This window comes from Empidonax traillii, unplaced genomic scaffold, assembly GCF_003031625.1.
Source record: "Empidonax traillii isolate 1590-97213 ecotype Southwest subspecies unplaced genomic scaffold, ASM303162v1 scaffold162:size863265, whole genome shotgun sequence".
Lineage (NCBI taxonomy): Eukaryota > Metazoa > Chordata > Aves > Passeriformes > Tyrannidae > Empidonax > Empidonax traillii.
Genome location: NW_020955355.1, coordinates 180,579 through 197,030, shown reverse-complemented (window position 1 = coordinate 197,030; position 16,452 = coordinate 180,579). Strand labels below are relative to the sequence as shown.

The window sequence follows — 16,452 nt, the reverse complement described above, 5'->3', positions numbered from 1 at the left end:
ACTACATGCACCTTGCATGTAGTCAAATGATCTAAATTCTGACTTGGACAAACACATCCCTGAAAACTTTAAGATCTAGTCTCTTTGAACTTACTGACATGAACTCCCTTGAATCACAACTTATAACTGCTTCTTGATGTTACTACTTGCAGGGGCAGAGATTTTTTTTTTTTTTTTTTACTGTATCACTGTATATTATTAAAGTGGGAGATAATTTGATGTTTGCTACAGTTAGTAGTTGGTCACTTCAGAATGGGAAAAGATTCTTTTACTTCTGTTCTGGAGGGAGAAACTGTTAAGGTAACTGAGAGCTACATATCAGTGCATGTTTATGAAGACAGGAAAGTATTTTCAAGGGGAAATGCCATTTCCTGTAATATTTCCATACTCGATAGAAGGAGTTTAAATGGTCTTCCTTTTACAGAACAAAGGAAAAGTGAATAAACATTTCCCTTGCTAGCATAGCTTCCATCAAATAGCCTAGATCTATTTTTTTTTTTTAATGAGACAACTGTAGTACTTTATCATAAGATGCCTCACAACTGCAGCCATGATTATCTCTCCAGGGGCGGTGCCTTGTAGCAACAGTCAGTCCTTTAGGTAGATTCATTCTAGTAGAGACTGGCTTTAGGTAATCATAAAAGAGTGAATGTCACTTAGACAAATCAGTCAGTGTATATTTACTAATGGAAGAAAAACTTTAAGGAGCAATATTTTTAATCACCAGATCCAAACAGACCCATCTGTCTTAAGTTTCTAAGGTAGTATCTGAATGAAGGATTTCAAAAAAATAAAAGGTCATGGAATATCATTGAAGTGTATTCTGTTAGATTTCTGTCATCTCTTCCCTAAATTATTGTACAAGATTGATATTATGGAGAGCCTTTTCTGAAATGTGTGATATTGTCTGCAGGTCACATATACCCGAGAACATAGCAGGGAACCAGAAGAAGAGGAAATTTACAGTGCAGAGAATTTCCGTCGCATTGCTCGCAGTCTCAGTGGGACAGTTATCTCAAACAGAGAAGAGACCTTGGTCTCTTCTCACAGTTTTGTAAGTAGAATGATGTGCATCTTTCCAAAGAGCCATCATCTGTGTATAAATTGCTGTTTTCTATGTCTGCATTTCATAGTTAACTAACAAGACTGCAGACAAGTGAATAATAAGCCATGATGAAAGCATGTCTTTTTTGTTCTGTCCTTGGAAGAAGAATAAACTTTTATTTCAGTAACAAAGCCATCTTCTTCAGGTGTCATTGCAGAATAGTAGCTGCTGCAGCTGGTAGCTAACATTATTTGTCACTATACAAAAACATCCAGTATAAAGGTTTTTTTCAGTTGATGTAAAGTATTTTCACAAAAGCTTCTCATACACCTATAATTTAAAAAAAAATAAGTAATTTAAATAGCCTTGTGAAAGTTTCTGCTCTCTCATGGATATATTCAGCAAGTAGCATTTTTAGAGAGTAAAACTAAGCTCTAAAGGGGAGACAATTCAAGACTTGGTACATAAAATGCAGACCTACAGGAAGTACCTAAAAATAAGAAGATTGATTTTTCCTTTGTCCTCTCTGTTATGTAGTCTTAGATGCAAGTTAAAACTGTCAGCAAGGAAAACAATAATAGAGTATTTAGCAACATAGCCAGATATAATGTGACATTTTGGCTTGGACTGAATTTTTTGCAAACTGTACTTGTTTTATTTATTTATTTTTATTAACTGTATTAAAAAGTGTAGAAGAGTCTCAATTGCAAAATCAGTTGTTTGAACTGGTTGGTCCAATTGCACCTTTCTGCTGTGTACCATAAACTAAGAACACGTCATCTTCTGAGTGTTTGCTCCTCGATGTGCTTTAGTTAAGGGCTTTAACACATACCTGGAGGTGCTGGCAGAAGCAATTACAAACCTCTAGGTGTCCAAGACCCACCCTCTCTGCTGGAGGTTTTTATTCCCACAAGCTGCCAATGGGATGGCTGTCTGTTACTACTCTTCAAGTTAACACTGTGCTCAAGTCTGTGATGATTTGTTATTCAGACATCCCTGCTTTTTGGGGCAGGTACCTCCTAACAGAGTGAAACAGTACAGCACAGGTAAATACCTTAGCTGCAGCAAGGAGATCTGTTTATAGTCTGGAATAGGAGCTTTCAGAAAAGCCTGCTAGGAAATAGGAAGGAAGGATGAGCAATACTCTTATTTTCATGGCTTGTATAGCTTTCCAGTTCCAGTGCTGACTGGCCTGCCATTGTTTTGTGGATTCAGTTCGTGAATCAAATCTCCAGGAATGGTTTGTGTTTGTTTTGGCTTTTTCTCTTTGGTTCCAGTCAAATGATCCTAAGTAGCCCACACTGCAGTAAGAGCCTTACTGGATTGATGCAGTTTTTGTTTGTCTGTCCTTTTCACACACAGATGCATGTTTTTGTTCCCGTGACTCATCCCGTTCTTCCTTGAATCAACACAGTCTTTGCTTGATTCAACCCAACTCTGTGTTTACTCATCATTTTATGTTCTGTTCTTCTCCTTTCTCATTTTATAAAAGGAAGCACCAAATACGAGGAAAGTGCCAGTGGACACCAGCCACCGTTCTTCCAGCTCCACTTCCCTTCCTTTCCCCCATGATCCTCCTGTATTTCCCTTTGATCCCCAGCACAACCCAAACCAGGTGCAACACCCACCCCATGATGTTCTGATGCCCAGCATGGTGGGCAAGGCACGTAAACTGTCAGGTAATCACAGGACTTTTCATCCTTCTTCATGATCAGAAATTTTGCTGAAATGCAGCTCCTCAGTTCTTGTCTTTCATAATGGAGTTTCACCATCTGCCTAATTCCTCCAGAGATCTGGAAGGAGAAATCACTTGTCTTCTTCTCTGCCCTTTGGAGTTTTTCTGTGGTTCTGCGCTAAATGTGCATAACCAAAGCCAGTAATCTTTATGGAAACATCATGATGACTTTATATAAAATCATATTAATATTTTTGTGAGGTATTTTCTTTACTATAAAAGTAGCAGTAAGACCCACCACCTTGTTGCCATGTGTGAGACTACTTCCACAAGCTACTCATTCCTGCAAATCACACATGTAGTTGTGCCAGTAAAAGTAACTACTTCCTGCATGAGAATTATTTTCCCTGTAACAGCATCAAAACCAGTTTGATCTGCCAGCCTTGAAATGTTTTTTTGGGCTCCTCCATGATGTCACAAGGGGCTAGTAAAGAAATCTGAAGTCTGTGACAGCAGCTGTGGTAAGGATAAAGAGGAAATGCAGTGAGGAAAATGAATGCTAGAAGGGGTACAGCTAGCTTTTATTCGGAATTGCATGTCAACCATTAACTGGATATACCGATCATTTTCTTTTTCTTCTGTCACCTGCTGGCCGCTGATGAAAGTTCTGAGACGATGAAACAAAATATATAACTAAGCAAACTTTTTTTTTTTTCCTTCAGGAGATCAGAAGAACATCATCCAGAAACTTTTGGTTGTGCCTGACAGGAGTGAAGCTTTCCAAGGTGAAGACTACCCAGGTGTGGCACTGAGCTATGGGAGTCTCCCTTGTGCACCCAAAAGCACCCTTTCCCCGGGGCAAAAGCCTCTTGTTAATCTGCATTTAGGAGCTGGAGCATCAAGTGTCTCTGGCCATTGGCTGAACACAAGTTACCCTGCCAGGCAAACAGCCACGTTACCAGATAAACGAACGACGCTCTGGGGGAAACATGCTGGCCAGCCAGGCAAGAATTTACATGAAGGCTTCCTCCAGCAGCCTTCACAACATCAAATGCATGAATCTTACACCATGAGTTGCAGGCTGCCAGCCAGCACAGACTACAGCACTTTAAGAATACCACGTGAGCCTTCTTGGGATCCCGGTGCCTCTCAAGGTTGCCCTGTGCCCCCTTCTTGTGTTAAGGCCCCGGGTCCAAGGAGAGTTGATATGCCCCCAGAAGAAGACTGGCGGCAGAACAGCTACACCCCTCAGCCTGGCAGAAGGCGAATGCTGCCAATGCATGTGATGGATGGGACTTTTTCTTCTGCTTCAGAGGCACACAGAAATATGCTGGCTCGAGCAGCAGCAGCTACTGGCACCATGCAAAATAGTGGCTGGTGAGATCCTGTCTACTCCATGTGCCCTAATAACCTGCTCTGGGAATGGACTGTAGCCTTTGCCAGAGCATGGATTGCGTGGAGACAGGAAACTCTTTCAGTCGTTATCTGTGCCAGTTTTGTCTTAAAATGTAGCTATACAGTCGGTGGAAACTAATTGCACTGTATTTTGTTTCTGACACTACTGAACTGCTGTCTGGATGGGGAATCTTAGCTATTCTAGTCCTGGCCTGTCCTAGCAAGCAAGTGCTATAGGAATGGTGAGCTTCAGGGGCATTGGTTTATGGGTAAGTTCAGAAGTGTGTGCATGTTTTGAAGGAAGACGGCAACTAACAAAAGGACATTTTTAAGGACTCTTTTTCATGAAATGTAGCTTTGGTAAATTCTTCACATAAAACCCCCAATCCTTTTGTTTTCTTCTTCTTCATCTTCTCCTGTTCCTTCCTAAGGAAAAAAAACTGACCCACCTTCCAGGTTGCAGTAAATCTGTACTTGGCAGGTGGCAGTTAGTAAAGCACAGTTAGTAAAGCAAACCCACTTTTCAGTATGCTGAGATCTCATGCAGAGATCACAGGTGTAGTTGCTGCAGGAAGTGGCAGGGAGACATTGTTCTTCAGTAAACCCCAATTTCCCCCACTTCCTTAAGGCAAACTAACAATGCTTCAAGCAGAAATGACTGTTAATGCTGCACGCTTAATTACACCAATGTAAACACAGAATAAGTTTAACTATTTTAGTGTCAAACATACTTGCTTTTGTAAGTATTTTTCAAATAAATCTATGAAAATAGTTCTATTTACCTGCGTATGAGCTTTCTTTGCTATTTAGCTTTACTCACCACTTGGCTTGAAACTTCTGCTTTATTTTCTTACACATGAACAAACACGAGTCAATTGTTTATTCTAATTCATTAACAAAATTTATGTAATACCGACTTAGATTGGAGGACATGCCTAAGTTTGATTCTAGACTTGATGTTTCATTACTACTCAGCACTTAAATTTTCCCTCATAATGGACAGTAGTTAAGAGTGTCCTTTGAAAAAGCATTTTGAGACTTCTTGTTTGAGGGGAAAACTAAAGCATCTGTGCAAGATGGTAGTGTATGCAGATACACAGAAAAATCATTAGAAATTATTAGTGTAGTGAGAAGTGTCATTTTAATTACACTTGTGCCCCTGCTCCTGCAAATGCTTTCAGGTGTGGTGGTTATGAGGTATTCGAAAGCATGGAGGGTTCTGTTTATGCTCATCCTGGGACACGCCTCTGTCGGGAGCGGGGCTGGAGCCCGAGGAAGGGCTGCCCTGCCCTCTAGTGCACAGCGCGCCTCCTGCGCCACCTGACCTGAGGGGCTTCACGCTCATTTCCTGCTTTGCACTTCAACGCTTGATGGAACTTCATCAGTGTAATTTCCCAGTTTCTTGTTTCTAAAGAGTTGCTGTTGTATTTGTTACTGTTGCAGTCTCTTGTAATTACATCGTGTGAAATTGCGTTTTACCTTTGGGATGATCTTGCACACTTCTTTGTACTTAACTGCCCCACTAACTGTGGTTACCAGGACAAAGCGCTCTGTTCTTCCACCCCTCCATTCCTAAAAAGCTCTCATGACTTTTGACTTTTTCACATGATGGTTTTGCAATTTAATAATATGAAACTTTAAACTACTGATTTTTTTAAAATATAAACCACGGGAGTATTATTTACTTGAAGCAACTATTTGACTGAGGTTTTCGACAGATCCAGAATTGTTACTCACACCATAGCCAACTGCTAGGTTTGTAGACATAGAAATTATGACTTTAGGAAGTGACTGGAACGCAGGGTTGATATTTGGACAGAAGCATTCCTATCGCTGTTTTCTCTCTCTGTCTCTCTCATTGGTAGAAGGATACTATTGGAGCAAAGGGAATCTCGACAGAAGCAGCCTCGGTTTGTTTTCAGGTTTTTGATACCTTCAGCACTTGGTGAAAGGTACTGTAGCTCCAGGATGCATGAGGACATGGAGAAGTATTTGATGCTTTGTTTGACTACAGCTCTAAAAAAATTCAGGTTGCAGAGTGAGACTTAAGTAGTCTTGATTATCTAAAAAAATAAGCTGCCAAAATAAAGTAAAAAGTCACCTCTTTGAGAATCAGTATAGAATATGAAACTTTTGCAAATGAAGGCAATATGCATGCTTAGATTGATTTATTATATGCTAGTGACCAGGAAGGAGAGGAATTATGCTTCCATAAAGCTCTGCAGAATAATTCTGAATTGATACAACTCACTCAGTAATGGTATCCAGGTTGGCTTTCTAAGGCTTTATTCCATAATTATAGTTCTAGTTACCATGTTTCAAAACTGTTTTGGAAATGTCCTGTATATGTTCACTGTGAAGTGAACCAGAGGCCTGAAGAGGAAAAGCTGGGTCCATACAGAGCATGGATTAGTACATCTGAAGAGAAACAAACTGAAGTACATTCAGCAATAAATTTAACATGGGAGAAAATGTGAGACTGGAAAAATACTGTTACTTCAGTTTGTGCCTGCGAATCTTAGTGAGGTCAGTAAGTTAATATTTACTTGGTAATTCATTTGACTAACTGCTAACTTCCAAGTATTTTCGGTGATACTTATAGGTTATTTAAACCCTAGAAAAATCAGTTATGTAGTAGTTTAATATCTCCTTCAAGTTCACTATCTCTATTGGAAGGATGAGGAGGGAGTTTCCACAAGGAATTCAGCAGCCATTTAGAAGTCTTAAGAGTTTGTAAGCTTTGATACAGTATAACCTTTTCTTTGTAAAATACCTGTCACTGGCTGCAGAGCATGTTAGTGGAGGGAATTAAGCGAAAATAACACAGCACACACCGAAATTTACCTTCTGAAAATAATTTAATTTCAGTTCTCCTAAGAATAAAATTCATATTCCCTGTTTGTATGATCTCTCATTGTATTTGTAATATGCATTTAGACCTGACTCTAGGGGGCAAAAAAGAGCAGTAATAAAATTAAGAGTAACTTGGTGTCCTAGGAGTAGCAAATTCATGTAAATATGATCCTTTTGTGTATGAAAAGGAACTACCTAGTGCAGTTCCTTCTCTTGAAGGCAACTGAGTTTGTGCATGCTGTTTGTGGAAATCAGGCTCAGACCTGCTGAGCAGCAGATGTGCTCAAATGGAACATGTGCTGGAGTGTGCAGCAAAATATGCCCTGCTTTGAGGAAGGGAAGTGCTTGGTCCTTTGTAAAGAAGGTCCTTTGTAAAGAAAGGCTACTGCACCCATGTTAAAGTGTGGGGAATTTGGGAAGAGGGAAGGAACTATCTTACTGATATTTTCTATGATTTCTCTATGAATTTCTATGAAATTGGCTTACCTGTGATGATTGGGTAGCACGTAGAAAGAATAGGCAGGATTCCAGAAGGCAATCATTCAGATTTTGCATCTAATGTCATTTGGGGAGACGGACATGACAGGTGTGTAGGGAGAAGAGAAGAAGGAAAGCAAAAGACAAGAGAGTGGATTGAAATAGGAAGGAACAGATGGATAGGTGAAGAAGGCAAAATGAAAGGAAATGTGTGCATTACATATCTCCACTCAAATGTGTCTGTCTTTCCAAGGAACACTCAGTAACTGGTCTAAATTTTGTTTCCTTCTTTTAGTGGATAGATACCTGCGCAGAGAGGGTCCTCTCAGTCTGGCGCTGAAGCTCTTAAGAAGGGAAGATGGACTGATGGAGAGAGTAGGCAATGTTCTTTATAGCAGTCTTTAGTTATGTTCATGCCATGTGACATGCAGAAGCACTTATATACCACTGCTATATGTATAAATAGACATTGGACAAGCAGTGTAGGTTAAATTAGTGTTTGTGCCAGCCTGGGCGAAGAAAAATGTGCTTGGGTTTTACAAACACCTCACTGAAGTCAGATGTGTACTGCAGTCTCCTTAACCCACTGTGTTGTCTCCTTTTCAGCACTATGGGTGGTAAAAAGCAAAAGTAGGATATTTTTATCCATCTATGCCTATTGCCTCTAGCATTTTATCACTGCATAGTCCAGAACCTTTTCTAGTCTAGTTGGATATCTGTAATGCTTCTTTTAGGCTACTTGTTCATCGATGAAATTACCTTTAATGTTCCAGAAAATTTTAGAAAAAGCATGTTAGTCAATTATTTTTTTTTTAATTCCCTTGCACTCCTTCTAGAATCATTTTATGTCTGCATCGTTCTTCTAGTTCATAGAAGAAATTTTTTCCAAAACAATATAACTTGGAAATGTTTTTAAGATTGCTATTTGACTAATGGAAAAGTACCAGCTAAGCCCAGCTATACAGTCACTTCAGAACCCTGAGAATTTTTGCTGGCGTATTTGTAGAAGCAGATGCAAATGGATGAGTTCAGCTGAAGAAACATAAACTTTCTTATTGGCATCAATAGAATTGTTTTAATATTCATCCTTGAGTGAGTAAATCCTGAATATACTCGTGAATAAGAAGATCAAGTATCTGTTTGTAAACTAACTTAGATTAGGTTTGTTGAAGGAGGATTATGTTAAGTTTTGGCTGGCCCAGTCTCAGATGATTCACCAGTGAATCACAGGCTTCAGAAGCTTTATGTGTGTATATATCACTAATCAAAATAATTTTAAATATGAACACATGAGAAAAGTGAGTACAATAAAGCTGAACTTTAGCAATAAATCTAAGAATCATTTCATATTGCTAAATTTTAGCCTCTTTACTATTTGGGCACAGTGATTTTGATGGCAGTGTAGGGTTATCTGTCATTCCAGGCTTTTACTCAAAATTTATACCTGTTTATTATGGGACTGTCAATTGAGGGAGCTCCAAGCATAGAACTCTTGCTGATTACAAAAAAAAAAAAAAAAAAAAAAAAAAAAAAAAAAAAAAAAAAAAAACACAACCCAGAAACAAACAAAGAAATTATTCAAGATTTTCTTAAGTTGCTGAAAGCACATTAAAGCATGAGCATGTTTAACATGCAGTATCTGTGTGAACAGTAAACAGTAAACTGAACAAAATTGACTTGCTTTGATTTACAAATTTTACTTACTAACCTTGAATTACTTGACTGGAATGCTGCACATAAGTCTAGTTTAACTAATGAATGTATATTTTTACTTCACTTGTCTGATAAGATGTAGGTTATGAGAGAGAGACCTATGACTATAACTTACCATCACAGCTTCTATACTAGTTAAAAAAAAATATCTGGGTTCTGTTTGCTGTGGAACTACATGTTTTGCTACTTTAAAATAAATTGCTTTCAAATTCCTGTAGCTCCAATACAGCATGCCATGGCTTTTTGTGAAGGTTCAGATGAACTTTTTGAAATTGTAAAATATGTCAATCAAATGTAAGTTAATATTATACTGTAGTTAAGTCAGCTACAAGTTTTTAGAAGTTGGATATTTTTAAGTACATTTAAGAAGAAATGACCAGTTGTTCATCGCACAATGTATTAATTGTTCCTAATAGGATGAAATAATACATACATTTATAATTTTTTGTAATTCATTTAGTTTCTCCAGATGGATTTAAAAAAATCTCAGTTGATACTAAACAACCATTTCAGTGCTGTAGACTGGTTTTGGAAATTGCCTTTAGAGGCTTAAAAGAAGCTATTTAATATAGCAGATATAACCAGTATTTGATACTGTACTCAAGAGGGATAGGAAGGTATGGGTGTAGGAGTCTTAACTGATTTTTCACAGTAAACCACTGATTTGAACACAAAGATGTAATTCATATGAAGAGCTAAGTAGTACAGACCAGAAAATAAAATTGTAATGTCTTCTCATGGTGGGCGGGGATCAGGGAAGCCCATGTCTCTCAAGTGCTTTTATGATTTTCTATTTGCCTATAAAGTTACTGGGACAAAATATATAGTGGAAAAACTTTTAAATGTTTATGTGGGATTATTTTGGGTTATCCTTTTCTGCGTTCCTTCGTTGTGACCTCAGGTTTGCCCAGTTATGGGGGTCAATTTTTTGTTCAACCCTTTCTTCACCCCTAACCAATCCCAGTGTAACAGTTAATTCTTGCTAATACTTAATGGTGTTCTGTTTCAGGAGCTTGGGAAAAGGATGCAGGGAGTAAACTAAAAGCATAGTTGCACTTTGGCCAGATGTGTTTGTGACAAAAGAGTGCGTGTACTTTTCAGCAACTGAGTCCTCATATATCTGCCTTTTGTGTGTTTGTTCCACCCACATTTTCCTTTAAAATTGATCAATGGTTTCTCTGATCTGTAGGACATAATGTTCATGGATCAACACAGAATCATCAAAATTAATTAAAAAAAAAAAAGTATCCCACTGGTTTGTATCATAGTTCCTGTTACAGAGCAGTAAGGTGTTTTGTGGTTTTTTGTGTTTTTTTTTTAATAAGGTCCTTTACACAGACCTGCTTACCTTGAATGCTTTGTCACTTAAGTCTTTTGCTTGTGGAGGCACTGAGGAAACGAGAGAACACAAAGGAGGGCAGCAAAAAGCAGAGTGAACTCAATTTTTAGAGTGAGTAGAGGTGACTATTAATAGTCTATTAATATCATCAAGGTAGTAAGATAAATGAAGAGAGGGAATTGCTTGGTCTCAGATGGAAGGAGAAAGAGCAATCGCTTAAGGCTAAGGAAGGAAAAGTTTGAACTAGATAATAAGGGCGGGGGAAGGAATGCTTTAAGCAGAGAAAGTGAGTGATGTTTTGACGAACCTAAGGAAGAGTCTGAGATACTATCACTCCAGAGGTGTGAGATTTAAAATAGTGTGGCCACCCAATGTGACCGATGTATATAAAAATCACCTAAAATTCTGGAGTCAGGTTGGGTAGTTTTAACCTCTTTTTCACAGTTGTGATATGATGCAAGTAATGACTGTGGCCTTGACTAGCTTTTCTAACCTAACCTGTGCTTCCTCAGCCTGTTCAGAGAGTTTATTGGGGAATGAGGGAAACGTGTGCAGGAAGGGAGTGTGACAGGATAGACTGTAATAGTAAGGTAGCTTGTTATTTATGCCAGTAACTATCTTGTAATTTGGTTTTGGTTCTTCTCTTTTTAAGTCAGTGCAGCTTTTCGGTACTGGATGACATTGGCAGCTGAAGTATTGCAGTGATAATGATTTTGTGGTGCTGGAGAAAATGACTTAGGACAATGATTTCAACCTTTCTGAAAGATGCCTTCATATAATAAGATTGCCATTAGAAAATTAATTGGGAAGCAGGGAAATCGTGTATGTCCTCTTAAAAGAAAGCTTTTGAGTATTCTTATTGACATTCAGTACAGCAACATGTCAAAATGTAAAATGTATCTTGTTCATATCAGTTTATGCCAACCACAATACCATTTCTGGCAATTTAGAAAGAATGGTCTCAAAGAGTAACTTAGAGAGAGTCAATGAATTGGAACAACTTAAAAGTTCTGTCTTCATCTTATTCTCCTGCTTACAGCACGTCTTCCCCTCTCAGACCTGGTTTATCTCTGCAAGATTTGCTCTCTGCATCTTTCTCTTGGGATCTGGAATATATCTCTCTCTCCTGTGATTCAATTTCCTTCTTAGTTTTCAAAAAGTTCTTGTTGGGTAATTAGATGATTCTGGGACATTGCATTGTGCCAGTTTTTAAGGTATGTTGCTGTTAGAGTCAGAAGAGACTGTTCTGATCATCTGCCCTCCTGCAAGAGATGGTTACAGAATTTCACACATCCATTTTTATGTCTAACTTCTGCTTCAGATTCAATAAACAGCTCTTGTCTGAGACAACAATTTACTAAAATATATTTGCTTCTATACCTTGCAGCCCTCAGTCAGGGAAGGTGTCAGAAAAGTCTAGGTTTTCACATAGCACCTTTTCATTAAAACAGCTTTTGCATGCAGCTTCAGTGGGTGCTTCTTTGAGATGGAGCAGGAGGAAGTCAAGGATCATCTGCATCCCAAATGGCTTCATTCCCTGTGGTACAGAAGAAGATGGATTGGCTTGATTGTTCTGTGTGCTTCTCCTGCTGAATTGTATCTCCATTATGAAAGCAGATATTTGAAAAGCAGTCCAGTGCTAGCAGCTAAGTAATGGTTTGGAATATTCAGTCAGAACAGGAATGAATTAGCTATTTTTCTTTTTTCTTTTTCCTTTTTTTTTTTTTTTTTTTCCGGTGTTAAAATGTGTGGAATGGAATGGCCACTTGGTGGCAAAACTGAACAGGAAGTAAAATGTGACTCTGCTTTTCAGAAGTGCTTCTATTTGAGTGGAATTTGTGGCCGATTTGTGGGAAACAGGGTTATAAAGGCACACTGACTTCTACCTGCAAGGTCATGTTTGTTTGTAATTGTGTTCCTAATTTTCTGTAATCATGCTACTTGTGGTACTGGTGGAAACTGATTACTTGAACACAAGATGTATCAAATCAATCATCTTTGCCTTCACCATGAGGTAAACTGGGGCAATGTCAATGCCCCTTCAGAGTCTCTAGCAGATTTAGAGACAATACTACATGAAAAAGCTTCAATGACGAGGTAAAGGGCTTAGGGGGGAGGGAACTACAGATTTCTGCCTAATGAAAATGTTGATACTTTCCTAATGACAGTGGCACATGCTCTGTATTTTAATGAGGCAAGATAGAATATGTTAGGAAAATGACCATAAAACAGCAAGGTAGCTGTGCTAGCTAATTTCTCTTTCTAGCTGTTGTTAACAAAACAAAACAAAAAAGGGTCAGATTATTATTTTTAATGTTTTAAGGCGGTGTGGTTTGTAGGGAGACATAACACCATTTTTTGTATCAACCTCATGTATTGGGAGGGGGATTGTGCACCCAGCAAGATCTGATCTGTGTGAGTGTTTTCTTCAGGTGATGCCTGGATATAACTGAAAGTGTTTCAGCATGCAGGGCATTGGGTATGCTGCCTAGAGGCTGATAAGGTCTCCTTGGGCACAGCATCATAACAAAATAGTATTAATGCTATGCGTTTTCCTCAACTAGAATTCTGACTGCATCAGTCCCTTTTACTTCACACCTCAGGGGACATGGCTACAGGCTCCTGAGGGAAGTGAGCAATTGAAATAAGTAAGGCATCTCTCTTGCAACTGCACTTCAGGTGAGGTGGAGATTCCTGACAACACTCAGCAAGGTCTCAGGCTCCCTGTGTGTTGGGAACTGCATGGATAAATTAATTTCTTTTTAATATGAGAATCTTTTTGCTGTTTCATGCTGTCACATTCAAACTGCATTTATTACTGAGCTTCTCTTGATTTTAAATAAGAGAGTGAATTCATTACCCCTGCTTCTTGTTCCAGCAGATTTACTTTAATCTAATGCTAAAGTCAATAGGAGCAATACCTACTTCCCTTCCTGTCTGTGCTCCCACTGCATACTCTGAGTGGATACACATCCATGATATTGAAGGAAACGAGCTTTTGTCCTGTTTAAAAAACAGGCCCTTTAAATTGGTTGTCCATTGACAGAGATTTGGAGAACATGTGGTATAAAGTAGTATTTCCTGCTGCTGGATGGCTTAGTGAAAAAATAGTCATCCAGGATTTCGTCCATGATGCTCTAACGTATCTCAGCTCTCTTTTTGTGTGCATGCATGTATTTTACTTGTGGATGTAGAATTAGTAGAATTTTGTTTTTTCAAAACTTTGGAGTCTCACAAGTGTCATTAATAAATAGTCTGAGGGTTTGTAATTCCCTTAAAATTTCATGTTGCATCTTTGAATGTCTTTACAGTGATGTTTCATTCAGCATTTCTTGTTTGGACTGCCTTGGCTATCGAATAAAAAAAAGCAAGGTCAACCCAAGCTCTTGTGTAACCCATCAATTTCAGTGTCCTTTTGCTTGAGCCAAAGAGCTTTTCATGCTTAACATGGCAGGTCCTCATTTCAGGTGTCATCCTTTTTCCTTGGACCTGAACGGGGCAAGAACCAAGACCTTGCTGGAAACTGTTACCTCTGAGTGGCTTTTGTTTCTTAAATTCCTTGTTTATTGTATAGAATAGACTGCACAGGTAAGTACAAATAATGCATAAGAGCTGTAGGGGTAGCTGAAATGCAAAGCAGCAACTCTTTAGATACACTGCATTTGGTTAAGTAAGGTTATATGTACATGTTTAGATGTTCACTAGATCTGGTTGGGTGCGTTGGAAGATATTTAGGTGATGCACAACTGGAACATTTTTGGTGTGGTTTTGTTTGTTTGTTTGTTGGATCTTCTTGGCTGATTACTGTTTTGTTTATTTGCTTTTGGGACTTTTGGTTTTTTGGGTGATTTTTTTGTTTGTTTGGTTTTTTTACCCAGCCAATTTCTGTGATCTCATCTACACAGCCAGTCCAACAACCTGCACTTGTACAACTGGGGATAGACTAAATCAGAGGAGACAGGGTGAGCTTAACAGCTGCTACAGAGGAGAGCCGGAACTACTTACCTTTTTTTTCTTCAGCAAAGTTAATTTAAGACAGAGTAGTCATAATAACCAGATTAGCTTAGATCTAGTACAGTTGTACCAGCCTTTCTGCCAAGGTAAAGTCCTGTCTTATATGCTGCATATGGCTGGACCTGTTGCACCAAATTTGCAGGGTTTGTATATGACATAAGAGCTGCTGCCCTTGCCAGGACCAGGCCGTGGTGCTGAGCCTCTGCCCCGCTGTCTGCCCGGGCAGCAATGACGGCGGCGGGGGGCGAGGAGGGGGCAGCTCCTGCTGCCTCCACCAAGGCTCTCAATGCTCTTTTGTCCGGTCTTGCTCAGCTCCAAGCATGGAGCTAAGTTTGGCTGAACTGTCTGGTGCTGGGAGCCTGCTGCAAGCCGTGCCCAGGTTCTTTGGGGGAAATTTCTATTTCCTCCTCTCTGTCCTGCCCTCGGCCGGCCCTGCACCGACAGGTGAGGCGGGGGGCCCCTTCTAGCCGCGCTGGGGGCGAGAGGCGCCCGCTGAGGGGGGGGCGGGGAGGGGGCCTCGCTCTGCGGAGGTTCCCAGGGGGCACCGAGGGCTTCGCCACCCCACAAAATGGCTCCCCCGGCCGTACCGCCCCCGGCCCCCGGGGCGGCCCCGCGGAGCTCTCCATGGTGGCCGCCGGCCCTCTCCGGGCGGTGCGGGGTCGCTGGGAGCCGGGCAGCCCCCGCGTCGCGCCGCCCCCTCCGCCCCGGCCCGCCGTCCGCCCGTGCCGGGGCGGGGGCGCTCCGGGCGCCTCGCCCGCCTCCCCAGGCCAAGCCGGGAGGCGCCGGGCCGCGCTCCCCGCCCCGCCCCGCGCCGGCGCCCCGGGACGGGCGGCAGAGCGGCCGCGGCCCCGGTCGGGCCGGGAGTCCCGCGCGCTCCCGCGGTGCCCGGCGGGCGGCGGCGCGGTGCATGCCGGGCCCGGGGCGGACCGTCCCCGCGCTGCGCCAGGAGCCGCGAGCCGCGCCCGCCGCCATGTTCCGCCGGGCCGCCGCCGCCCGGCGCCTGTAGCCGCCCCCGCCCGCCCCGCCGCGCCCCGCCAGCCGCCGGCGGACGGGCGGAGAAGGCGCCGCAAGCGCCCAGCACCGCCGCCGGAGCCCGGCAGCCCCAGCGATGTCCGCCAAGGAGGGGAGCAAGGTGCTGCTGCTGACGCCTCACGCCACCAGCGAGCGCGCCGTCAAGGGTGAGCGTCCCCCTGCCCCGCGGGGACGGGCCGCGACCCCCGCACGAGCGCCCAGGGAGGGAGAGGCGGCCTCGCCGCGGGGAGCAGTGCCCTCGGTGTGCGGGCCGGGCTGCCCTGCCCGCGGGTGGGGACGGGAGTGCTGCCCAGCGCCGTGCGGGGGCGTGGGATGCCCGCACGGGCGGGGGATCACCGGGGTGGGCTCCGCTGCGGGCGGGGGACGAGCGGGGCGCGGGCAGGCCCGGCGGGGCCGGGGCGGGAGCGGTGCCCGAGGCCTGCGGGCCTGGCTCGTCCCGCCCGGATGCGCTGCCCGGAGCGAGTGCGGGGCCGGCCGGGGGCACCGCCGGGCTCCGGCTCCGCGGGGCAGAGCCCGGTGATTGCAGGAGCTGACAGCGCCGGGGAAGACCGAGTGGGAAGGTGCTGCCACCCTTTCTATTGGCTGCTGTTCTCAGGTTCCAGTTCTGATGGAGAAAATTCACCTTGATCTATTTCTTTGTGGCCTTCCTTGGTAATCTCGCGGGGGGCCTTTAAAAGTCAAACGTTATACTTCTCAGAAGAAAAAGTAAAACGTTTTAAATAAGCTACCAAAATGCTGTAAATTATGAAGTTCTTTCCTCTGAATCCCATCAAATGTGTAATTTTAATATTGGTGGGAAGAATAATCCTTTGCAACCTAAAATATATATGTTAAACCTAAATTGTCAGTTAAGAGCATAGCACAGGTAGAGCTTCAAAGAATTCCTAGGTTGTGTTTGCTCAAATTACA

The 16,452-nt window shown here is 42.1% G+C and overlaps 3 protein-coding genes across 17 annotated transcripts in view; 2 read left to right on the top strand and 1 right to left on the bottom strand.

The window, feature by feature from the left end:
- USP54 (ubiquitin specific peptidase 54) overlaps window positions 1-4,896 on the top strand; it is a 97,233-nt gene extending 92,337 nt beyond the window's left edge. For 7 of the 8 annotated variants that reach the window (XM_027885131.1, XM_027885125.1, XM_027885128.1 and 4 more), the window contains 3 exons: window positions 914-1,054; window positions 2,538-2,724; window positions 3,443-4,896. In XM_027885131.1, coding sequence (XP_027740932.1) covers window positions 914-1,054; window positions 2,538-2,724; window positions 3,443-4,101 — 987 coding nt within the window. In that variant the 3' untranslated portion in view covers window positions 4,102-4,896. The remainder of the gene's footprint in view (window positions 1-913; window positions 1,055-2,537; window positions 2,725-3,442) is intronic. The other variant, XM_027885133.1, reaches the window with a different exon arrangement.
- Window positions 4,897-14,610: 9,714 nt separating this feature from the next.
- On the bottom strand, window positions 14,611-15,483 carry LOC114058135 (translation initiation factor IF-2-like). Its single transcript, XM_027885169.1, has one exon. The coding sequence runs from the start codon at window positions 15,481-15,483 to the stop codon at window positions 14,611-14,613; it is 873 nt and encodes a 290-aa protein (XP_027740970.1).
- Window positions 15,469-16,452, top strand: part of PPP3CB (protein phosphatase 3 catalytic subunit beta) — a 48,463-nt gene continuing 47,479 nt past the window's right edge. For all 8 annotated transcript variants that reach the window (XR_003571375.1, XM_027885151.1, XM_027885150.1 and 5 more), the window contains exon 1: window positions 15,469-15,689. Coding sequence is in view for 7 of the 8 variants with exons in the window: in XM_027885151.1 (XP_027740952.1) it covers window positions 15,620-15,689 (70 nt within the window). In the remaining variant the exon portion in view is untranslated. The remainder of the gene's footprint in view (window positions 15,690-16,452) is intronic.